The following is a 26,155-nucleotide window of genomic DNA, read 5'->3' on the forward strand; positions in this document are numbered from 1 at the left end:
GGCTTTCTTCACTGCCTGCTGTACCTGCATGCTTCCTTTCAGTGACTGATGCACTAGGACACCCAGATCTCGTTGTACGTCCCCTTTTCCTAACCTGACACCATTCAGATAATACTCTGCCTTCCTATTCTTACCACCAAAGTGGATAACCTCACACTTTTCCTGTATCTGCCATGCATCCTTCCACTCACACTACCTGTCCAAGTCACCCTGCAACCTCATAGCATCTTCCTCACAGTTCACACTACCACCCAGCTTTGTGTCATCTGCAAATTTGCTAATGGTACCTTTAATCCCTTCATCCAAGTCATTGATGTATAATATTGTAAATAGCTGCGGTCCCAGCACCGAGCCTTGCGGTACCCCACTAGTCACTGCCTGCCATTCTGAAAGGGACCCATTTATCCCCACTCTTTGCTTTCCGTTCCATTCCCCATTCTCCTGCCTTCTCCCCATCACCCCTGACACCCGCACTGATCAACAATCTGTCTATCTCTGCCTTAAAAACATCCACTGACTTGTGGCCTCCACGGCCGTCTGTGGCAAAGAATCACACAGATTCACCGCCCTCTGGCTAAAGAAATTCCTCCTCATCTCCTTCCTAAAGGTACGGCACGGTAGCGCAGCGGTAGAGTTGCTGCTTTACAGCGAATGCAGCGCCGGAGACTCAGGTTCGATCCTGACTACGGGTGCTGCACTGTAAGGAGTTTGTACGTTCTCCCCGTGACCTGCGTGGGTTTTCTCCAAGATCTTCGGTTTCCTCCCACACTCCAAAGATGTACAGGTATGTAGGTTAATTGGCTGGGTAAATGTAAAAATTGTCCCTAGTGGGTGTAGGATAGTGTTAATGTACGGGGATCGCTGGGCGGCACGGACTTGGAGGGCCGAAAAGGCCTGTTTCCGGCTGTATATATATGATATGATATGATATGATAAAGGAACGTCCTTTAATTCTGAGGCTGTGCCCTCTGGTCCCAGACTCTCCCACTAGTGGAAACATCCTCTCCACATCCACTCCAAGTCTTTGGTGTATATTGTAAATAGCTGCGGTCCCAGCACCGAGCCTTGCAGTACCCCACTAGTCACTGCCTGCCATTCTGAAAGGGACCCATTTATCCCCACTCTTTGTTTACTGTCTGTCAACCAATTTTCTATCCATGTCAGTACCCTACCCCCAATACCATGCGCTCTAATTTTGCCCACTGATCTCCAATGTGGGACCTTGGTTCGTTCGTTGGTAAAATGATCAGAACCGAGCCGAGGATGAGAAGGCCATTGGCGTACCTGTTGTGCGTTCCGCTACCCCACTGGAACGCCCCGCTCCTCTGCACGGCCAGGCGCGTGTACTGCACGCCGCGGTTTCCGCCCAGACGGCCGGTGAAGCCTAGGGAACAGAGCGAGACAAGGCGTCGGAAAAAAAAAACTGCAGACGCTGGAGTAACTCAGCGGGTCAGGCAGCATCTCGGGAGAGAAGGAATGGGTGTCGTCTCGGGTCGAGACACGTTTGAGAAACAACAGACAATAGGTGCAGGAGGAGGCCATTCGGCCCTTCGAGCCAGCCTGCACCGCCATTCACCGTGATCACGGCTGATCATCCACAATCAGTACCCCGTTCCTGCCTTCTCCCCGTACCCCCTGACTCCGCTATCTTTAAGAGCTCTATCTAGCGCTCTCTTGAAAGCATCCAGAGATTTGGCCACCACTGCCTTCTGAGGCAAAGAATTCCATTTGGACGGGTACATGGATAGGCAAGGTGGGCCACTCAAAATGGACGCCAAAAAGATGACAAGTTTGGAGGGATAGGGGCCAAACGCAGGCAGGTGGGACTAGTGTGGCTGGGACATGTTGGCCGGTGTGGGCAAGTTGGGCCTGTTTCCACGCTGTGTCACTCTCTGACTTCCTTGCAGCGCAAAGAATGATAAATGGTCAACTCAAGAGAAACTCAAAATGGACGCCAAAAAAACTGACAGGTTTGGAGGGATATGGGCCAAACGCAGGTAGGTGGGACTAGTGTAGCTGGGACATGTTGGCCGGTGTTGGCAAGTTGGGCCTGTTTCCATGCTGTGTCACTCTCTGACTTCCTTGCAGCGCAAAGGATGATAAATGGTCAACTCAAGAGAAACCCAAAATGGACGCCAGAAAACAGACAGGTTTGGAGGGATATGGGCCAAACGCAGGTAGGTGGGACTAGTGTAGCTGGGACATGTTGGCCGGTGTGGGCAAGTTGGGCCTGTTTCCACGCTGTGTGACTCCATGACTCTAAAGGTTCAGTTCAGGCCAACACGGCTTTTTCTCGAAGATGGTCAGAAAATGCTGGAGCAACTCAGCGATAAGTGTGAGGTTATCCACTTTGGTGGTAAGAATAGGAAGGCAGAGTATTATCTGAATGGTGTCAAGTTAGGAACAGGGGACGTACAACAAGATCTGGGTGTCCTAGTGCATCAGTCACTGAAAGGAAGCATGCAGGTACAGCAGGCAGTGAAGAAAGCCAATGGCATGTTGGCCTTCATGACAAGAGGAGTTGAGTATAGGAGCAAAGAGGTCCTTCTGCAGTTGTACAGGGCCCTTGTGAGACCGCACCTGGAGTACTGTGTGCAGTTTTGATTTCCAAATTTGAGGAAGGATATTCTTGCTATTGAGGGCGTGCAGCGTAGGTTTACTAGGTTAATTCCCGGAATGGCGGGACTGTCGTATGTTGAAAGACTGGAGCGGCTCGGCTTGCATACACTGGAATTTAGAAGGATGAGAGGGGATCTTATCGAAACATATAAGATTATTAAGGGGTTGGGCACGTTAGAGGCAGGAAACATGTTCCCAATGTTGGGGAAGTCCAGAACCAGGGGCCACACAGTTTACGAATAAGGGGTCGGCCATTTAGAACGGAGATGAGGAAAAACTTTTTCAGTCAGAGAGTTGTAAATAGCCCTCAATAGCAAGAATATCCTTCCTCAAATTTGGAGACCAGAGAGCTATAAATCTGTGGAATTCACTGCCTCAGAAGGCAGTGGAGGCCGATTCTCTGAATGTTTTCAAGGGAGAGTTAGATTGAGCTCTTAGGGCTAACGGAATCAAGGTTTATGGGGAGAAAGCAGGAACGGGGTACTGATTGTGGATGATCAGCCATGATCACATTGAATGGCGGTGCTGGCTCGAAGGGCTAAATGGCCTCCTCCTGCACCTATTTCTCTGTTTCTATGTCATACAACTGAAACATGACCTCGCAACTTCTACACTCAACGCTCTGACAGGTGAAGGCCCAATGTGCCAAAAGCCTTTTTGACCACACTCTCTACCTGTGACGCCATTTTCAAGGAACTCCAGGAAGGCACGGTGGCGCAGCGGTAGAGTTGCTGCTTCACAGCGCCAGAGACCCGGGTTCGATCCTGACTACGGGCGCTGTCTGTACGGAGTTTGTACGTTCTCCCCGTGACCTGCGTGGGTTTTCTCCGGGTGCTCTGGTTTCCTCCCACACTCTAAAGACGTGTGGGTTTGTAGGTTAATTGGCTTCGATAAAATTGGAAATTGTCCCGAGTGTGTGTAGGATAGTGTTCGTGTGCGGGGATCGCTGGTCGGCGCGGACTCGGTGGGGTAGGGATTGTGTTTCCGCGCTGTGTCTCTAAACTAAACTAGTGTGTGAACGGGCGATCGCCGGTCGGCGCGGACTCGGTGGGGAAGGGCCTGTTTCAAGATGGCCGACTTTTGCCTCCTGTTTCCACGCTGTGTCTCTAAACTAAACTAGTGTGTGAACGGGCGATCGCTGGTCGGCGTGGACGGACTCGGTGGGGAAGGGATTGTGTTTCCGCGCTGTATCTCCAAACTAAACTAAACTAAATAAAAGCTCTATGGTAAGAAACCAGAGAGAGGGCGAGAGTTTGGGGCCTGTTTCAAGATGGCCGACTTTTGCCTCCTGATTCTGCGCTGTGTCTCTAAACGAAAGTTGAGGTGTGTTTGTCCTCTGTGGTCGGTCTCCCAGGGGAGAAGCAGGGTGCTGATGGGTGAGCGGGCAAGCGGGCAGACCGTTACCTGTACTCCGCAAGATGGCAGAGAGCGCGGACGAGCTGCTGTGGCTGAACAGACGCTCGTGCATCAGCTGCCGCTGCCGCGCCTCCTGTTCTCGCCGAAGGGCCTGGGCTTCGGCCGCGATGTCGGGGGGCATCACTGCCAGCACGCTGTCCTCCATGTCCTCCAGCACGCTGCGACGTAGGTCCGAAGGGAGGGTCTGGATGAAGGTGACCGGGTCCATTGGCGAGTCCGAGTTGGCCGTCTGTGCCAGCTCTCTCCGCTGCTGCTCCACCCGCTGCTGTGCCAGTACCTGCGGGCACGCACGCACGCGCACACACACACAGAGGTATACACACACACACACAGGTACACACACACACAGGCACACATAGAGGTACACACACGCACACAGAGGCAGGTACACACACGCACACAGAAGAAACATTGTCAACAGGATACACAAGAGACTGCAGATGCTAGAATCTTAAGCAATAACCAAACATGTCGGAGGAACACAGGGTCAGGCGGCATCTGTGGTTAGATGAACAGGCGGCGTTTGGGGTCGGGGCACTTTGGTCTGATGGGGTTGGGGGGAGATATCTGTTGCAGGGAGGCGAGAGGGAGGGGTGGGGCAAGAGATGGGAGTCACGAGAAACTGCAGGTGCTGGAACCTCGAGTAAAGCACAGAGTGCTGGAGGAACTCGGCGGGTCAGGCAGCATCTGAGGAGAGAAGGAATGGGTGACGTTTCGGGTCGAGACCCTTCTTCAGACTGATGACCAGACCCGTCTTCAGACTGCAGTTATTTTCCAACAGAATTAAAGGACGTTCCTTTAGGAAGGAGATGAGGAGGAATTTCTGCAGTTGTACAGGAGTTGAGTATAGGAGCAAAGAGGTCCTTCTGCAGTTGTACAGGGCCCTAGTGAGACCGCACCTGGAGTACTGTGTGCAGTTTTGGTCTCCAAATTTGAGGAGGGATATTCTTGCTATTGAGGGCGTGCAGCGTAGGTTCACCAGGTTAATTCCCGGAATGGCGGGACTGTCGTACGTTCAAAGACTGGAGCGACTGGGCTTGTATACGCTGGAATTTAGAAGGATGAGAGGGGATCTTATCGAAACATATAAGATTATTAAGGGTTTGGACACTTTAGAGGCAGGAAACATGTTCCCAATGTTGGGGGAGTCCAGAACCAGGGGCCACAGTTTAAGAATAAGGGGTCGGCCATTTAGAACAGAGATGAGGAAAACTTTTTCAGTTGTAAATCTGTGGAATTCTCTGCCTCAGAAGGCAGTGGAAGCCGATTCTCTGAATGCATTCAAGAGAGAGCTAGATAGAGCTCTTAAGGATAGCGGAGTCAGGGGGTATGGGGAGAAGGCAGGAACGGGGTACTGATTGAGAATGATCAGCCATGATCACATTGAATGGCGGTGCTGGCTCGAAGGGCCAAATGGCCTCCTCCTGCACCTATTGTCTAATTTCTTTAGCCAGAGGGTGGTGAATCTGTGGGATTCGTTGCCACAGAAGGCTGTGGAGGCCACAAGTCAGTGGATATTTTTAAGGCAGAGACAGATAGATTCTTGATTAGTACGGGTGTCAGGGGAGAAGGCAGGAGAATGGGGTTAGGAGGGAGAGATAGATCAGCCACGATTGAATGGCGGAGAGGACTTGATGGGCCGAATGGCCTAATTCTGCCCCAATCACGTATTGCGTACAGTTTTGGTCTCCTAATCTGAGGAAAGACATTCTTGCCATAGAGGGAGTACAGAGAAGGTTCACCAGATTGATCCCTGGGATGGCAGGACTTTCATATGAAGAAAGACTGGATAGACTCGGCTTGTACTCGCTGGAATTTAGAAGACTGAGGGGGGATCTTATAGAAACATATAAAATTCTTAAGGGGTTGGAGAGGCTAGATGCGGGAAGATTGTTCCCGATGTTGGGGAAGTCCAGAACCAGGGGTCACAGTTTAAGGATAAGGGGGAAGTCTTTTAGGGCCGAGATGAGAAAACATTTCTTCACACAGAGTGGTGAGTCTGTGGAATTCTCTGCCACAGAAGGTAGTTGAGGCCAGTTCATTGGCTATATTTAAGAGGGAGTTAGATGTGGCCCTTGTGGCTAAAGGGATCAGGGGGTATGGAGTGAAGGCAGGTACGGGATACTGAGTTGGATGATCAGCCATGATCGTATTGAATGGCAAGTGCGTACAGGCTCGAAGGGCTGAATGGCCTACTCCTGCACCTATTTTCTATGTTTCTACGTCACGAGCGTTTCGGGTCGGGACCCGACTACGAAGGGGAGGGAGTAGATCGAGGAGGGATGTTTCTGGTCGGGGGGCTTCTCACGGGACGGTGGACACAAGGGGACGGGTCGTAGCAGCGCGGCGTTCTATCCGAGCGCGTGGCCTCGTACCTCCTCTTGGATGGCGGGCGGCAGGGCGGCCAGAAACTCGGGGCTGACCTCGGTCACCGCCTGGTTGCCCACCAGCGTGGCGGCGGTGGCGGCCGCGGCAGCAGCTGCCACCGTGGCCGCCGCTCGGCTGGGCGGCCGGATGCCCAGCTGGTTCTGCAGCACCTCGCGGCGGATGTCCTCGGGCAGGGCGGCCAAGAAGGAAGGGTCCACTCCCTCGGGAAGGCTGATCCCTGCGGGTAGCGTAAACGTTAAACAGGCCGTGGTGCGGAAACACAGTCCCATCCCCACCGAGTCCGTCCGCGCCGACCAGCGATCGCCCGTTCACACGCTAGTTTAGTTTAGAGATGCAGCGCGGAAACAGGAGGCAAAAGTTGGCCATCTTGAAACAGGCCCCAAACTCGCCCTCTCTCTGGTTTTTTACTATTGAGCTTTTATTTAGTTTAGTTTAGTTTGGAGATACAGCGCGGAAACAGGAGGCAAAAGTCGGCCATCTTGAAACAGGCCCCAAACTCTCGCCCTCTCTTTGTTTTTTTTACCATAGAGCTTTTATTTAGTTTAGTTTAGTTTGGAGATACAGCGCGGAAACAGGAGGCAAAAGTCGGCCATCTTGAAACAGGCCCCAAACTCTCGCCCTCTCTCTGGCTTTTAACTATAGAGCATTTATTTAGATTAGTTTAGTTTGGAAATACAGCGCGGAAACACAATCCCTTCCCCACCGAGTCCGCGCCGAACCAGCGATCGCCCGTTCAGACACTAGTTTAGTTTAGAGATACAGCGTGGAAACACAATCCCTTCCCCACCAAGTCCGCGCCGACCAGCGATCCCCGCACACTCACACTATCCTACAATCTGCACAAACACCAAGCCAATTAACCTACAAACCCGCACGTCTTTGGAGTGCGGGAGGAAACCGGAGCGCCCGGAGAAAACCCACCCGGTCACGGGGAGTACGTACAAACTCCGCACAGACAGCACCCGTGGTCAGGATCGAACCCGGGTCTCTGGCGCTGTGAGGCGGCAACTCTACCAAGCCAAACATACGAAGAGCACAGGAACAGCCCCATCTTGAGTCATCCAGCATGGAAACAGGCCCTTAGGCCCAACTTCCTCACACCGGTCAACATGCCCCATCTACACTAGTCCCACCTGCCCACACCGGCCAACATGCCCCATCTACACTAGTCCCACCTGCCCACACCGCCCAACATGCCCCATCTACACTAGTCCCACCTGCCCACACCGCCCAACATGCCTCATCTACACTAGTCCCACCCGCCCACACTGGCCAACATGCCCCATCTACACTAGTCCCACCCGCCCACACTGGCCAACATGCCCCATCTACACTAGTCCCACCCGCCCACACGCCCCATCTACACTAGTCCCACTTGCCCACACCGACCAACATGCCCCATCTACACTAGTCCCACCCGCCCACACGCCCCATCTACACTAGTCCCACTTGCCCACACCGACCAACATGCCCCATCTACACTAGTCCCACCTGCCCACAACGCCCAACATGCCCCATCTACACAAGTCCCACCCGCCCAACATGCCCCATCTACACTAGTCCCACCCGCCCACACCGCCCAACATGCCTCATCTACACTAGTCCCACCCGCCCACACGGCCAACATGCCCCATCTACACTAGTCCCACCTGCCCGCGTTTGGTCCATATCCCTCCAAAGGGATATGGGGAGAAGGCAGGCACGGGTTATTGATTGTGGATGATCAGCCAACATCACAATGAATGGCGGTGCAGGCTGGAAGGGCCTCCTCCTGCACCTGTTGTCTATGTTTCTATGTATCTATCTAACATCGACTGCTTCCCTGTTGGGAAGGGGCAGCCCTGTGCTACGTACCTGCAAGAGGGTCTTCATCGCTGTTGGAGGAAGGTTGCCCCTCAGAAGATGCCGTCACCACGGCTCCAGGCACGCCTTCTCTGGTCGGCAAGGCCACCGACGTGACAGAAGAGGTCACACTGCCAGGAGAGAGGGGAGAGAGAAACAGCCACTCAGCAAACGAGAGGAAGGCCTGGATAGAGTGGTGGATGGACACAAAATGCCGGAGCAACTCAGCGGCTCAGGCAGCATCTCTGGAGAGACTAGGGACGGCTTGGATGTGGACAACCCATGGAGATTGGGACTGTGGTTGGATTTGGATAACCCATGGAGATTGGGTCATGGTTGGATCTAGCTTGGATGAGGACAACCCATGGAGATTGGGTCATGGTTGGATCTAGCTTGGATGAGGACAACCCATGGAGATTGGGATCATGGTTGGATCTAGCTTGGATGAAGACAACCCATGGAGACTGGTATTGTGCTTGGATGCGGAAACTACCCTTGGAGATTGGGACTGTGGTTGGATTTGGACAACCCATAGAGATTGGGTCATGGTTGGATCTAGCTTGGATGAAGACAACCCATGGAGATTGGGATCGTGGTTGGATCTAGCTTGGATGAGGACAACCCATGGAGATTGGGATCATGGTTGGATCTAGCTTGGATGAGGACAACCCATGGAGATTGGGATCGTGCTTGGATCTAGCTTGGATGAAGACAACCCATGGAGATTGGGATCGTGGTTGGATCTAGCTTGGATGAAGACAACCCATGGAGATTGGGATCGTGGTTGGATCTAGCTTGGATGAAGACAACCCATGGAGATTGGGATCGTGCTTGGATGCAGAAACTACCCATGGAGATTGGGACTGTGATTGGATGTGGACAACCCATGGAGATTGGGTCATGGTTGGATCTAGCTTGGATGAGGACAACCCATAGAGATTGGGATTGGGATCGTGGTTGGATCTAGCCTGGATGAGGACAACCCATGGAGATTGGGATCGTGGTTGGATCAAGCTTGGATGTGGACAACCCATGGAGATTGGTATGTGCTTGGAAGAAGACACCATCCATGGAGATTGGCGACAGATACAAAAAGCTGGAGAAACACAGCGGGGCAGGCAGCATCTCTGGAGAGAAGGAATGGGCGACGTTTCGGGTCGAGACCCTTCTTCGGACACATTCCATGGAGATTTGGACTGTGGTTGGATGTGGACAACCCATGGAGACTGGGCCCATGCTTGGATCTGGCTTAGATGAGGACAACCCATGGAGGTTAGTATTGTGCTTGGAAGTGGACACTATCCCTGGAGATTGGGACTGTGGTTGGATGAGGACAACCCATGGAGATTGGTATTGTGCTTGGATGCAGAAACTACCCATGAAGATTGGGATCGTGGTTGGATCTAGCTTGGATGAAGACAACCCATGGAGATTGGGATCGTGCTTCGATGCAGAAACTACCCATGGAGATTGGGACTGTGATTGGATGTGGACAACCCATGGAGATTGGGTCATGGTTGGATCTAGCTTGGATGAGGACAACCCATGGAGATTGGGATCATGGTTGGATCTAGCTTGGATGAGGACAACCCATAGAGATTGGGATTGGGATCGTGGTTGGATCTAGCCTGGATGAGGACAACCCATGGAGATTGGGATCGTGGTTGGATCTAGCTTGGATGAGGACAACCCATGGAGATTGGTATGTGCTGGGAAGAGGACACCATCCATGGAGATTGGCGACAGATACAAAAAGCTGGAGAAACTCAGCGGGACAGGCAGCATCTCTGGAGAAGGAATGGGCGACGTTTCGGGTCGAGGCTCTTCTTCGGACACAATCCATGGAGATTGGGACTGTGGTTGGATGTGGACAACCCATGGAGACTGGGCCCATGCTTGGATCTGGCTTAGATGAGGACAACCCATGGAGGTTGGTATTGTGCTTGGAAGCGGACACTATCCCTGGAGATTGGGACTGTGGTTGGATGTGGACAACCCATGGAGATTGGGATCATGGTTGGATCTAGCTTGGATGAGGACAACCCATGGAGATTGGTATTGTGCTTGGATGCAGAAACTACCCATGAAGATTGGGATTATGGTTGGATCTAGCTTGGATGAGGACAACCCATGGAGATTGGGATCGTGGTTGGATCTAGCTTGGATGAGGACAACCCATGGAGATTGGGATCGTGCTTGGATGCAGAAACTACCCATGGAGATTGGGACTGTGGTTGGATTTGGACAACCCATGGAGATTGGGTCATGGTTGGATCTAGCTTGGATGAGGACAACCCATGGAGATTGGGATCGTGGTTGGATCTAGCTTGGATGAAGACAACCCATGGAGATTGGGATCGTGGTTGGATGCAGAAACTACCCTTGGAGATTGGGACTGTGATTGGATGTGGACAACCCATGGAGATTGGGATCGTGGTTGGATCTAGCTTGGATGAGGACAACCCGTGGAGATTGGGACCAATCTTGGACGAGGACAAGCTGAGATTGGTCCCACGCTTGGATCAGGACAACCCATGGAGATTGGGCCCATGCTTGGATGTGGACAACCCATGGAGATTGGGCCCATGCTTGGATGTGGACAACCCATGGAGATTGGGCCCATGCTTGGATGTGGACAACCCATGGAGATTGGGCCCATGCTTGGATGTGGACAAGCTGAGATTGGGCCCATGCTTGGATCAGGACAACCCATGGAGATTGGGCCCATGCTTGGATCTGACTTGGTTGAGGACACAGCCGATGGAGATTTGGATCTGGCTTGGATGAGGACAACCCATGGAGATTGGGCCCATGCTTGGATGACAACCCATGGAGATTGGGCCCAAGCTTGGATGTGGACAACCCATGGAGATTGGGCCCAAGCTTGGATGACAACCCATGGAGATTGGGCCCAAGCTTGGATGAGGACAACCCATGGAGATTGGTATGTGCTGGGAAGAGGACACCATCCATGGAGATTGGCGACAGATACAAAAAGCTGGAGAAACTCAGCGGGACAGGCAGCATCTCTGGAGAGAAGGAATGGGCGACGTTTCGGGTCGAGGCTCTTCTTCGGACACAATCCATGGAGATTGGGACTGTGGTTGGATGTGGACAACCCATGGAGACTGGGCCCATGCTTGGATCTGGCTTAGATGAGGACAACCCATGGAGGTTGGTATTGTGCTTGGAAGCGGACACTATCCCTGGAGATTGGGACTGTGGTTGGATGTGGACAACCCATGGAGATTGGGATCGTGGTTGGATCTAGCTTGGATGAGGACAACCCATGGAGATTGGGCCCATGCTTGGATGTGGACAACACATGGAGATTGGGCCCATGCTTGGATGTGGACAACCCATGGAGATTGGGCCCATGCTTGGATGTGGACAACCCATGGAGATTGGGCCCATGCTTGGACGTGGACAACCCATGGAGATTGGGCCCATGCTTGGATGTGGACAATACCCATGGAGATTGGGCCCATGCTTGGATGTGGACAACCCATGGAGATTGGGCCCATGCTTGGATGTGGACAACCCATGGAGATTGGGCCCAGTCTTGGACGTGGACAACCCATGGAGATTGGGCCCACGCTTGGATCAGAGATGCACTTACCTCAGCTCGCCGGTGGTGGCCGTTTCCGGCCGGGCCTCTGCCGCGGGGGCCGTCTCGGCGGGCTGCCGGCATTCCTCGGCCCCCGGCCTCTCCTGCTCGCCCGCGCCGGGCCCGAGACCCTCGGCCGCCGCCTCCTCCAAGATGGCCGACACTGGGCTGCTGGTGTCCATCGGAGACCCCTCCAGCTGGCTTCCCACCGTCACCAGCGCGTCCGAGCCTTCCACTCTCTCCGGTGACTGGGACGCTGAGGGGATGGCGGAAAACGCACGGCTTTAGTTTCGGAGACAGGGCGCGGAAACAGGCCCTTCGGCCCACCGAGCCGACCTGGCATTTATCTCAAGAGGGCTCGTATACAAAACCAGGGATGTGCTGGCTCTGGAGAGAAGATCCAGAGGAGGTTTACAAGAACCATCCCAGGAATGAGTGGGTTAACGTACGATGAGCGTTTGTTGGCACTGGGCCTGTACTCGCTGAAGTTTAGAAGATCGCGTGGGGGGGGGGAGGGCCTCATTGAAACGTTTACCGAACAGCACGCGGCCTGGATAGAGTGGATGTGGAGAGGATGTTTCCACTAGTGGGAGAGTCTGGGACCAGAGGGCACAGCCTCAGAATTAAAGGACGTTCCTTTAGGAAGGAGACGAGGGGGAATTTCTTTAGCCAGAGGGCAGTGAATCTGTGGGATTCACCAGCCTTGAGAGGGGAATGGGGGAGAGGGGGGAGGATGGAGAGGGGAAGAGGAGGGAGAGGGGAAGAGGGGAAGAGGAGGGAGAGGGGAAGGGGGAGAGGGGAAGGGGGGAGAGGGGAAGAGTGGAGAGGGGAAGAGTGGAGAGGGGAAGGAGAGAGAGGGGAAGGGGAGAGAGGGGAAGGGGAGAGAGGGGAAGGGGAGGGAGAGGGGAAGAGGATGGAGAGGGGGAAGGGGAGGAGGAGGGAGAGGGGAGAGGAGGGAAGGTGGAGAGGAGCGGGAAAGGGGCGAGAGGGGAAGAGGGGAGTGGGGAAGGAGGGAGGGGAAGGGGGAAGAGGAGGGGGTAGGGGGAGAGGGGGAAGGGCAGAGAGGGGGAGGAGGGGAAGGGGGAGAGGAGAGGGGGAGGAGGGAAAGGGGAAGGTGGAGAGGAGGGGAAGAGGAATGAGAGGGGGAAGGGGGGGAACGAGAGGGGAGGGGGGAGAGGTGGAGAAGGGGAGAGTGGGGAAGGAGGGAGAGGGGAAGGGCGGAGAGGGGGAAGGGGAAGGTGTGGACTCTCTGTATCTCACCATTGGTGGGTGCAGGGGACATTTCCATCTGCAGTGCCTCGTTGTCGATGCTGCCTCTTTCCGGAGCGGCCTCGGTCAGGGACTGTGCGACCGCGGCGGCCGCCTCCTCGTGCGTAGCCGGCAGGCGCAGTGGCGAGGACCGCTCCCCGGGACGGGGGGCCGCCTCAAGGGCAGGGGTCTCAGAGGCCCCCGGGCCCTCCATGGAAGTCAGGGCGGGCAGGAAGGTCTCCAAGCGGGGCGTGTCCAGTCCGGTGGAACCCACGGCGGGAGGCTCGGCGTCTACGAGGGAGGGAACCGGTCAGTCGGCGGCCATTTTAAAAACCCGGTCGCTCACACAGAGACCGGTCAGTCGGCGGCCATTTTAAAAACCGGTCGCTCACACAGAGACCGGTCAGTCGGCGGCCATTTTAAAACCCGGTCGCTCACACAGAGACCGGTCAGTCGGCGGCCATTTTTAAAACCGGTCGCTCACACAGACCGGTCAGCCGGCGGCCATTTTGAAAACCGGTCGCTCACACAGAGACCGGTCAGTCGGCGGCCATTTTGAAAACCGGTCGCTCACACAGAGACCGGTCAGTCGGCGGCCATTTTAAAAACCGGTCGCTCACACAGAGACCGGTCAGTCGGCGGCCATTTTAAAAACCGGTCGCTCACACAGAGACCGGTCAGTCGGCGGCCATTTTAAAAACCGGTCGCCCACACAGAGACAGAGAAAGAAGAAGGGTCACGACCCGAAACGTCACCCATTCCTTCTCTCCCGAGATGCTGCCCGACCGTTGAGTCACTCCAGCACTTCGAGACAAAGAAAAATAGGTGCAGGAGGCTATTCAGCCCTTCGAGCCAGCACCGCCATTCAATCTAATCATGGCCGACCTATAATCAGTACCCCGTTCCTGCTTTCTCCCCATATCCCTCGATTCCCTTAGCCCTAAGAGCGAAATGTAACTCTCTCTTGAAAACATTACGCCCCAGAAAGACTGGAGCGACTGGAGTGGCGAGGCTTGTATACACTGGAATTTAGAAGGATGAGAGGGGATCTTATCGAAACATATAAGATTATTAAGGGGTTGGACACGTTAGAGGCAGGAAACATGTTCCCGATGTTGGGGGAGTCCAGAACCAGGGGCCACACAGTTTAAGAATAAGGGGTCGGCCATTTAGAACGGAGGGCCGAATGGCCTCCTCCTGCACCGATTGTCATTCCTTCTCTCCAGAGATGCTGCCTGTCCCGCTGAGTTACTCCAGCAAAGTGTTTGTTTTTTTTAAACGCTTTCTAGTTCTTGATTCCCCACCAGTTTTTTTCCTTTGTACCCAAAACTAAATTTAATCGACTATTTACAAGAATAACACGTACAACACAAAAACATCAGCAACAAACCCACCCCCACAGTACAGGTACAATTCTTAAATATCAAATATACTGAGTATTAAACTACACCTGATGAGCCAAAACATTACGCCCACCTGCCTAATATGCTGTTGGTCCTCCGTGTGCAGCCCCATACGCAGCAGGGTGCGATGCACTGTGTATTGTGACACATTCCTCCCGTGACCACCATTAACATTTTCCGTGACTTGTGCCACAGTCGACCTTCTGTCGGCTCGGACCAGACGGGATAGCCTTCGTTGCCCTCGCGCATCGATGAGCCTTGGGCGCCCAACACCCTGCCTGTCGCCGGTTTGTGGTTTGGCCCTCCTCGGACCACTGTCGGTCGGTACTCACCACTGCTGACCGGGAGCACCCCACAAGCCTTGCCGTTTCAGAGATGCTCTGACCCAGTCGTCTGGCCAGAACAATTTGGCCCTTGTCAAAGTCGCTCAGGTCTTTACTCCTGCCCATTTCTCCCGCATCCAACACGTCAACTTCAAGAACTGACTGTTCACTTGCTGCCTAATATATCCCGCCCCTTGCCATTGTAACAAGATAACCAATGATATTCACTTGGCCTGTCAGTGGTCGTAATGTTTTGGCTGATCGGTGTGTGTCACAATGCTTGTCCAGGATGCATCCCACCCCCCCCTCCCCCCCCACACCGCGGTGCCCGGCGGTCCCGGAGATCCTGGCCGTGGCTCACCCGTTAACTGCCCGTGCGTCCTCATGGCCTCCAGCGCGGCCTCCGCGATGGAGGCGGCGATGTTGCTGATGGCCTCGTTGGTGGCCGACAGGGCGCTGGAGCAGACGCCTGCAGAGACGGAAGAGAGACGGCGCGGTGAGTCCATCGGTGATCGGAGCGGAGTGAGGCCCTTCGGCCCGTCAAGCCCGCCCCGCCATGGCCGACCCATCTCACCCTCCAACCCCGTTCTCGATTAGGAGAAGGGGAGATGCAACGAGACCTGGGTGTCGTGGTGCACCAGTCATTGAAAGTAGGCATGCAGGTGCAGCAGGCAGTGAAGAAAGCCAATGGTATGTTGGCATTCATAGCGAGGGGATTTGAGTATAGGAGCAGGGAGGTTCTGCTGCAGTTGTACAGGGCATTGGTGAGACCACACCTGGAGTATTGCGTACAGTTTTGGTCTCCTAATCTGAGGAAAGACATTCTTGCCATAGAGGGAGTACAGAGAAGGTTCACCAGATTGATTCCTGGGATGGCAGGACTTTCATATGAAGAAAGACTGGATAGACTCGGCTTGTACTTGCTGGAATTTAGAAGATTGAGGGGGGATCTTATAGAAACTTACAAAATTCCTGAGGGGTTGGACAGGCTAGATGCGGGAAGATTGTTCCCGTTATTGGGGAAGTCCAGAACAAGGGGTCACAGCTTAAGGATAAGGGGGAAGTCTTTTAGGACCGAGATGAGAAAGTTTTTTTTCACACAGAGTGGTGAATCTGTGGAATTCTCTGCCACAGAGGGTAGTTGAGGCCAGTTCATTGGCTATATTTAAGAGGGAGTTAGATGTGGCCCTTGTGGCTAAAGGGATCAGGGGGTATGGAGAGAAGGCAGGTACGGGATACTGAGTTGGATGATCAGCCATGATCATATTGAATGGCGGTGCAGGCTCGAAGGACCGAATGGCCTACTCCTGCACCTATTGTCTATGTTTCTATGTTTCTCCCCGTAAACCCCTGACACCCGTACTAATCAAACTCCGCTTTTAAAATATCCACTGGCTTGTCCTCCACCAATAAATCCCACAGATTCACCACCCTCTAGAAACATGGAAAATAGGTGCAGGAGGAGGCCATGCGAGCCTGTACGCACCGCCATTCATAGAAACATAGAAAATAGCTGCAGGAGGCCATTCGGCAACTTCGAGCCTGTACGCACCGCCATTCATTGTGATCACGGCTGATCGTCCACAATCAGTAACCCGTGCCTGCCTTCTCCCCATATCCCTTGATTCCACTAGCCCCTAGAGCTCTATCTAACTCTCTCTTAAATCCATCCAGTGAATCGGCCTCCACTGCCCTCTGTGGAAGAGAATTCCACACATTCACAACAGAAAAAAGTCTCTCCTCACCTCAGTTTTAAATGGCCTCCCCTTTATTCTTAGACTGTGTGGCCCCTGGTTCTGGAGTCGCCCAACATTGGGAACATTTTTCCTGCATCTAGCTTGTCCTGTCCTTTTATAATTTTACACGTCTCTATAAGATCCCCTCTCATCCTTCTAAACTCCAGTGAATACAAGCCCCAGTCTTTCCAATCTTTCCTCATATGATAGTCCCGCCATCCCGGGGATTAACCTGGTGAACCTATGCTGCACTGCCTCAATTACAAGGACGTCCTTCCTGATGTAATGTAACTGTTGAACATTCTTTGTACCTTCCGGTACAGGGTAACATGAATAAAGTCCTTGTTAAGAAGGGAAATAAAAAGGAGGTCCTTCTGCAGTTGTACAGGGCCCTAGTGAGACCGCACCTGGAGTACTGTGTGCAGTTTTGGTCTCCAAATTTGAGGAAGGATATTCTTGCTATTGAGGGCGTGCAGCATAGGTTTACTAGGTTAATTCCCGGAATGGCGGGACTGTCATATGTTGAAAGACTGGAGCGACTAGGCTTGTATACACTGGAATTTAGAAGGATGAGAGGAGATCTTATCGAAACGTATAAGATTATTAAGGGGTTGGACACGTTAGAGGCAGGAAACATGTTCCTAATGTTGGGGGAGTCCAGAACCAGTTTAAGAATAAGGGGTCGGCCATTTAGAACTGAGACGAGGAAAAACGTTTTCAGTCAGAGAGTTGTGAATCTGTGGAATCCTCTGCCTCAGAAGGCAGTGGAGGCCAATTCTTTGAATGCATTCAAGAGAGAGTTAGATAAAGCTCTTAAGGATAGCGGAGTCAGGGGGTATGGGGAGAAGGCAGGAACGGGTACTGATTGAGAATGATCAGACGTGATCACGGTGAATGGCGGTGCTGGCTCAAAGTTCTGAATGGCGGTGCGTACAGGCTCGAAGGGCCGAATGGCCTCCTCCTGCACCTATTGTCTATTGTCTATAACACAAAAACATTAGCAACAAACCCACCACTACAGTCCAGGAACAGTTAAGAGAGAGTTAGGTGGAGCTCTAGGGGCTAGTGGAATCAAGGGATATGGGGAGAAGGCAGGCACGGGTCACTGATTGTGGATGATCAGCCATGATCACATTGAATGGCGGTGCGTGCAGGCTCGAAGGGCCGAATGGCCTCCTCCTGCACCTATTGTCTATTGTCTATAGAGTTGCTTTTCGATTCACACTTTTGCGTCTCAGCGCCCAGTTGTACAAACCCGCCGCGCTAATTTACCCGCGCCAACGCGGGCGTGTTGGTCTGAGAGAGGGCGTGAAGGCTGGTTGCTCGGCAAGGAAGGCAGTAGCTTGTATAGTTATCTCCAATCAGGGCGCAAAGCAACGTGCTGCAAATCACCGCCCTACAACTATACAACCTACTACCTCAGCAAGCCAGAGCAGAATTAAGTGGCCCCCTCTCGCCCCACGAAACACCGCCACGCCCCACACGCACCGCCATTTGCCGAGATTGACGCCCCCTTCGATATTTGTAGCAGGGCGTTTAAAGACGCGTCGAACAGAACACAAAGAACGGACTGAAGGAGGATCCCGACTCGAATCGTCCCTCTTCCACGCTCTCCACAGATGCTGCCTGACCCGCTGAGTTACTCCAGCACTTTGTACCTGTCCACGTTCTCTCCACAGATGCTGCCTGACCCGCTGAGTTACTCCAGCACTTTGTACCTGTCCACGTTCTCTCCGCAGATGCTGCCTGACCCGCTGAGTTACTCCAGCATTTTGTAGCTGTCCACGTTTTCTCCGCAGATGCTGCCTGACCCGCTGAGTTACTCCAGCACTTTGTACCTGTCCACGTTCTCTCCGCAGATGCTGCCTGACCCGCTGAGTTACTCCAGCACTTTGTACCTGTTCACGTTCTCCACAGAGATGTTGCCCGACCCGCTGAGTTACTCCAGCACTTTGTACCTGTCTACGTTCTCTCCACAGATGCTGCAGTCTTTCAACATATGACAGTCCCGCCATTCCGGGAATTAACCTAGTAAACCTACGCTGCATGCCCTCAATAGCAAGAATATCCTTCCTCAAATTTGGAGACCAAAACTGCACACAGTACTCCAGGTGCGGTCTCACTAGGGTCCTGTACAACTGCAGAAGGACCTCTTTGCTCCTAAACTCAACTCCTCTTGTTATGAAGGCCAACATGCCATTGGCTTTCTTCACTGCCTGCTGTACCTGCATGCTTCCTTTCAGTGACTGATGCACTAGGACGCCCAGATCTCGTTGTACGTCCCCTGTTCCTAACTTGACACCATTCAGATAATACTCTGCCTTCCTGTTCTTACCACCAAAGTGGATAACCTCACACTTATCCACATTAAACTGCATCTGCCATGCATCCGCCCACTCACACAACCTGTCCAAGTCACCCTGCAACCTCATAGCATCTTCCTCACAGCTCACACTGCCACCCAGCTTTGTATCATCGGCAAATTTGCTAATGGTACTTTTAATCCCTTCATCCAAGTCATTGATTTATATTGTAAATAGCTGCGGTCCCAACACCGAGCCTTGCGGTACCCCACTAGTCACTGCCTGCCATTCTGAAAGGGACCCATTTATCCCCACTCTTTGCTTTCTGTCTGTCAACCAATTTTCTATCCATGTCAGTACCCTACCTCCAATACCATGTGCTCTAATTTTGCCCACCAATCTCCTATGTGGGACCTTGTCGAAGGCTTTCTGAAAGTCGAGGTACACCACATCCACCGGCTCTCCCCTGTCAATTTTCCTAGTTACATCCTCAAAAAATTCCAGTAGATTAGTCAAGCATGATTTCCCCTTCGTAAATCCATGCTGGCTCGGAACGATCCTGTTACTGCGATCCAAATGCTCCGCAATTTCGTCTTTTATAAATGACTCCAGCATCTTCCCCACCACTGATGTCAGACTAACTGGTCTATAATTTCCCGTTTTCTCTCTCCCTCCTTTCTTGAAACCTCGTAGCATCTTCCTCACAGCTCACTCTACCACCCAGCTTTGTATCATCTGCAAATTTGCTAATGGTACTTTTAATCCCTTCATCCCAGTCATTAACCTCACACTTATCCACATTAAACACAATTGTCTAAACCAATTATCCATTGACCGCCATCTGAGTCAATTAATTCCACTCAACTAAACACGAGTTTCACCGTTGGTCGGTACTCTTGATAATGAAGAACCATTGAGGATTGGGTTAGCACGGATCCAGTGTTGAATGGAGACTTTGTGCGTCTTTGGGAAGCTAGCTTTGCCACCGTGGGAAAGACAGTAGATTGCATAGTTAACTCCGAGATCGGGCATGACCCAAAAAACTATACAACCTACTACCTCATCTCAAAGGGCATATTGTTCCACCTCCAGACTTCCAGCAACGCTCAAAACGCCAACGCGCGAGACCTCAGAGTACAAGGGAGGAGAAAAGGTTAGGGATGCACCTGCAGTCGTTTCTCTTTCCCCGGCCGAAACGACTTTAGTCATACAATCATAGAGTGACTCAGCGTGGAAACAGGCCCTTCCACACCCAACTTGCCCACAAGCCCCAGCTACACTAGTCCCACCTGCCCGCGTTTGGTCCACATCCCTCCAAACCCGGTCCTATCCATGTACCTGTCTAACAGGCCCATCGGCCCATCCTGCCCTTGCTAGCCAGCAGCCTGTCAAACGCTTGCAGAAACAGGCCCTTCGGCCCACCTAGCCCATACTAGTCGCCAGCCTGCTGTACAAACAGTGCAGGAACGGCCCATCTAACCCCTGCTGGCCACTAGCCAGTCACATGGTGCAGGAAAGCGGCCTTCGGCCCACCTAGCCCTTGCTACCCACCAACAAGCCACAGCCGTGCAGCACTGAAACCGGCCCTTCGGCCCAACTAACACATGCTATCCACCAACCAGTCGTACTGTTGTAGTCACACAGCATAGAAACAGGCCCTTCGACCCACCTGCCCCTTCCTAGCTATCAGTCTGCCACGCAGTGCAGAAACAGGCCCTTAGGCCCATCTAGCTCTTGCCAGTCATACAGTCCAACTTTAGATAGTTCCTCTGTCCCTCCCGTCCCCTCCTCCTTCCCAGATCTCCCTCTATCTTCCTGTCTCCACCTATATCCTTCCTTTGTCCCGCCCCCCCTGACATTAGTCTGAAGAAGGGTCTCGACCCGAAACGTCACCCATTCCTTCTCTCCTGAGATGCTGCCTGACCCGCTGAGTTACTCCAACATTTTGTGATACTGCCTAACTGTTTCTGAAACGTTGGGATAGTCCCAGCCTCAACTACCTCCTCCGGCAGCTCGTTCCATACACCCACCACCCTCTGTGTGGAAACGTTACCCCTCGGATTCCTATTAAATCTTTTTCCCTTCACTTTGAACCTGTGTCCTCTGGTCCTCGATTCACTCTGGGCATTGTTGTCAAGCAGGAAAGGCTCCAAAGAAGATCTACGAGGATGTTACCAGGACTAGAGGGTGTGAGCTACAGGGAGAGGTTGAGTAGGCTGGGTCTCTATTCCTTGGAGCGCAGGAGGATGAGGGGTGATCTTATAGAGGGGTACAAAATCATGAGAGGAATAGATCGGGTAGATGCACAGAGTCTCTTGCCCAGAGTTGGCGAATCGAGGACCAGAGGACATAGAAAATAGGTGCAGGAGTAGGCCATTCAGCCCTTCGAGCCAGCACCGCCATTCAATATGATCATGGCTGATCATCCAACTCAGTATCCCGTACCTGCCTTCTCTCCATACCCCCTGATCCCTTTAGCCACAAGGGCCACATCTAACTCCCTCTTAAATATAGCCAATGAACTGGCCTCAACTACCTTCTGTGGCAGAGAATTCCACAGATTCACCGCTCTCTGTGTGAAGAAATGTTTTCTCATCTCGGTCCTAAAAGACTTCCCCCTTATCCTTAAGCTGTGACCCTTTGTTCTGGACTTCCCCAACATCGGGAACAATCTTCCTGCATCTAGCCTGTCCAACCCCTTAAGAATTTTGTAAGTTTCTATAAGATCCCCCCTCAGTCTTCTAAATTCCAGCGAGTACAAGCCGAGTCTATCCAGTCTTTCTTCATATGAAAGTCCTGCCATCCCAGGGATCAATCTGGTGAACCTTCTCTGTTTATTCACGAAATGCTGGAGTAACTCAGCAGGTCAGGCAGCATCTCGGGAGAGAAGGAATGGGTGACGTTTCGGGTCGAGACCTTTCTTCAGGCTGAACCTTCTCTGTACTCCCTCTTAACATAGGTTCAAGGTGAAGGGGGAAAGATTTAACAGGATCCGAGAGGTAACTTTTCCACACAGAGGATGGTGGGTGTGTGGAACGAGCTGCCGGAGGAGGTAGTTGAGGCTGGGACTATCCCAACGTTTAAGAAACAGATAAGACAGGTACACGGATAGGACGGGTTTGGAGGGATATGGGCCAAACGCTGGCAGGTGGGACTAGCGCAGCTGGGACATGTTGGCCGGTGTGGGAAAGTAGGCCTGTTTCCAGGCTGTATCACTCCATGAGGAAGGCAGACAGGAATTAACGCAAGGAAGTGCAGCGGAACAAACCTGTCTGAGTCTTGTCACCTTGAACGGTCGCGTTTGCAGCTCCTGTGGAATCGGCGGCCTGTGTTGGACAAACAGCGCAGGATAGTTGTGTCAATGGCGAAGGAAGCAAAAATCAAAACACCCACACAAGAATCTTTCCAGGGAAAAAAAACCCTTCAGCCCGTTCACCTTGCAACCAATGGCATGTTGGCCTTCATAACAAGAGGAGTTGAGTATAGGAGCAAGGAGGTCCTTCTGCAGTTGTACAGGGCCCTAGTGAGACCGCACCTGGAGTACTGTGTGCAGTTTTGGAACCATGCAGGTACAGCAGGCAGTGAAGAAAGCCAATGGCACGTTGGCCTTCATAACAAGAGGAGTTGAGTATAGGAGCAAAGAGGTCCTTCTGCAGTTGTACAGGGCCCTAGTGAGACCGCACCTGGAGTACTGTGTGCAGTTTCGGTCTCCAAATTTGAGGATGGACATTCTTGCTATTGAGGGAGTGCAGCGTAGGTTAATTTCCGGAATGGCGGGACTGTCATATGTTGAAAGACTGGAGTGACTAGGCTTGTATACACTGGAATTTAGAAGGATGAGAGGGGATCTTATTGAAACGTATAAGATTATTAAGGGATTGGACACGTTAGAGGCAGGAAACATGTTCCCGATGTTGGGGAGTCCAGAACCAGGGGCCACAGTTTAAGAATAAGGGGTCGGCCATTTAGAACGGAGATGAGGAAAAACTTTTTCAGTCAGAGAGTTGTAAATCTGTGGAATTCTCTGCCTCAGAAGGCAGTGGAGGCCAATTCTCTGAATGCATTCAAGAGAGAGCTAGATAGATCTCTTAAGGATAGCGGAGTCAGGGGGTATGGGGAGAAGGCAGGAACGGGGTACTGATTGAGAATGATCAGCCATGATCACGGTGAATGGCGGTGCAGGCTCGAAGGGCCGAATGGCCTCCTCCTGCACCTATTGTCTATAATGGGTATAAGAAAATAACTGCAGATGCTGGTACAAATCGAAGGTATTTATTCACAAAATGCTGGAGTAACTCAGCAGGTCAGGCAGCATCTCGGGAGAGAAGGAATGGGTGACGTTTCGGGTCGAGACCCTTCTTCAGACTGATCCATAATGGGGTTGGGAGGGAGAGATAGACCAGCCGCGATTGAATGGCGGAGCGGCCTAGATGGGGCCGAACAGCCCGATTCTGCTCCTATCACCACTTGCGACCGTTTGACTCGGTCGATACGATACGATACGGGTGGGAAACTGACCGGCCAACAGGCATAAAAACACAAGACACGTGAAAGTAAAAGGACGAGTGGAAAGGATTGGGGACGAGCAAAGATTCAGTTGCCTGATAACAGCCGGGAAGAATCTGGAGGTGTGCGTCTCCACACTTATCATATCATATCATATCATATATCTACAGCCGGAAACAGGCCTTTTCGGCCCTCCAAGTCCGTGCCGCCCAGTGATCCCCGTACATTAACACTATCCTACACCCACTAGGGACAATTTTTACATTTACCCAGCCAATTAACCTACATACCTGTACGTCTTTGGAGTCGTACCTCTTGCTCCAATGGGAGAGGGGAGGAGAGGGAGAGACCGGGGGTGAGACTTGTTCTAGTTTAGTTTGGGGTTGGGTTGAGTTGGGTTGAGTTGGGTTGGGTTGAGTTGGGTTGAGTTGGGTTGAGTTGGGTTGGGTTGGGTTGGGTTGGGTTGGGTTGAGTTGGGTTGGGTTGGGTTGGGTTGGGTTGGGGTGGGTTGAGTTGGGTTGAGTTGAGTTGTGTTGTGTTGAGTTGGGGTGGGTTGGGTTGAGTTGGGTTGAGTTGAGTTGTGTTGAGTTGGGTTGGGTTGAGTTGGGTTGAGTTGGGTTGGGTTGGGTTGAGTTGGGTTGGGTTGGTTGGGTTGAGTTGGGTTGGGTTGAGTTGGGTTGAGTTGGGTTGGGTTGAGTTGGGTTGGGTTGAGTTGGGTTGGGTTGAGTTGGGTTGAATTGAGTTGAGATGGGTGAGGTTGGGTTCTGTTGAGTTGGATTGAGTTGGATTGTGTTGTGTTGGGTTGGGTTGGGGTTGAGTTGGGTCGGATAACAGCCGGGAAGAAACTGCCCCCGAATCTGGAGGTGTGCGTCTCCACGCTTCTGTACCTCTTGCCCCGATGGGAGAGGGGAGAAGAGGGAGTGACCAGGGGTGAGACTGGTCCTTGATTCTGCTGCTGGCCTTGCCGAGGCAGCGTGAGGTGTAGACGGAGGCGTTGGGAGGGGAGTTTGGTTTGTTTGTGCGTGCGTGCGTGCGTGCGACGGTCTGGGCTGCTGGCCTTGGTGTAGATGGAGGCGATGGATGGGAGGTTCGTTTGTTTGTGCGTGCGTGCAACGGTCTGGGCTGTGTAGATTCGTGTGCGGTCTTTCCGCTGACTGGATAGCACGCAACGACAAAGCTTTTCACTGTACCTCGGTACACGGGACAATAAACTAAGCTGAACTAAACTCTCCCCCCCCCCCCTTCTCAGTATCAGGGGACAGGCCAATGCTCACCGGTGCGTTCTGATCCTTGTTCTCCTTCTCATCCTTGGCCTTCTCCTCCTTCCGAGCCTCTTCCTCGGCCAGCTGCTTCCTGCGCTTTTCCCTCCGCTCCTCCAGTTCCTCGTCCCGCAGCGACTCCAAGTGCTGGATAACGGGCAGCTTCACCACTGGCAGGCGGGGAGATGGTGGGGGGGGGGGGGGAAGGCAAGGGGAGACAGCGTTAGCCCGTGAGGGAGGACGATACCCCGGTAGAGCTGCCGCCTCACGGTGCCGGAGACCCATGAAACATAGACAACAGGTGCAGGAGTAGGCCATTCGGCCCTTCGAGCCTGTACGCACCGCCATTCAATATGATCATGGCTGATCATCCAACTCAGTATCCCGTACCTGCCCTCTCTCCATACCACCTGATCCCTTTAGCCACAAGGGCCACATCTAACTCCCTCTTAAATATAGCCAATGAACTGGCCTCAACTACCTTCTGTGGCAGAGAATTCCACAGATTCACCACTCTCTGTGTGAAAAAAAACTTTCTCATCTCGGTCCTAAAAGACTTCCCCCTTATCCTTAAACTGTGACCCCTTGTTCTGGACTTCCCCAACATCGGGAACAATCTTCCCACATACAGCCTCTCCAACCCCTTAAGAATTTTGTAAGTTTCTATAAGATCCCCCCTCAATCTTCTAAATTCCAGCGAGTACAAGCCGAGTCTATCCAGTCTTTCTTCATATGAAAGTCCTGCCATCCCAAGGATCAATCTGGTGAACCTTTTGTTTATTCACAAAATGCTGGAGTAACTCAGCAGGTCAGGCAGCATCTCGGGAGAGAAGGAAGGGGTGACGTTTCGGGTCGAGACCCTTCTTCAGACTGAACCTTCTCTGTACTCCCTGTTAACATAGCTTTAAGGTGAAGGGGGAAAGATTTAACAGGAATCCGAGAGGTAACTTTTCCACACAGAGGGTGGTGGGTGTGTGGAACGAGCTGCCGGAGGAGGTAGTTGAGGCTGGGACTATCCCAACGTTTAAGAAACAGATAAGACAGGTACACGGATAGGACGGGTTTGGAGGGATATGGGCCAAACGCTGGCAGGTGGGACTAGCGCAGCTGGGGCATGTTGGCCGGTGTGGGAAAGTAGGCCTGTTTCCAGGCTGTATCACTTTTCCCTTATCCTTAAACTGTGACCCCTTGTTCTGGACTTCCCCAACATCGGGAACAATCTTCCTGCATCTAGCCTGTCCAACCCCTTAAGGATTTTGTACGTTTCTATAAGATCCCCCCTAAATTCCAGCGAGTACAAGCCGAGTCTATCCAGTCTTTCTTCATATGAAAGTCCTGCCATCCCAGGGATCAATCTGGTGAACCTTCTCTGTACTCCCTCTATGGCAAGAATGTCTTTCCTCAGATTGGGAGACCAAAACTGTACGCAACGCAAGGAGGGTCTCGACACGGAACGCAAGGAGGGTCTCGACCCGGAACGTCACCCGGAGATGCTGCCTGTCCCG

At 52.6% G+C, this 26,155-nt stretch overlaps 1 protein-coding gene across 1 annotated transcript in view; it reads right to left on the minus strand.

Moving 5' to 3' along the window:
* Nucleotides 1-26,155, minus strand: part of LOC144611183 (E3 ubiquitin-protein ligase HUWE1-like) — a 231,474-nt gene that overhangs the window by 36,604 nt on the left and 168,715 nt on the right. Inside the window, 9 exon segments of the mRNA XM_078430236.1 lie at nucleotides 1,285-1,384; nucleotides 4,024-4,312; nucleotides 6,411-6,640; nucleotides 8,278-8,396; nucleotides 11,885-12,128; nucleotides 13,133-13,411; nucleotides 15,208-15,315; nucleotides 22,154-22,211; nucleotides 24,666-24,820. Of these exon segments, the coding sequence (XP_078286362.1) occupies nucleotides 1,285-1,384; nucleotides 4,024-4,312; nucleotides 6,411-6,640; nucleotides 8,278-8,396; nucleotides 11,885-12,128; nucleotides 13,133-13,411; nucleotides 15,208-15,315; nucleotides 22,154-22,211; nucleotides 24,666-24,820 (1,582 nt within the window).

The sequence above is a fragment of the Rhinoraja longicauda genome, chromosome 39 (assembly GCF_053455715.1).
Source record: "Rhinoraja longicauda isolate Sanriku21f chromosome 39, sRhiLon1.1, whole genome shotgun sequence".
Taxonomy (NCBI): Eukaryota; Metazoa; Chordata; class Chondrichthyes; order Rajiformes; family Arhynchobatidae; genus Rhinoraja; species Rhinoraja longicauda.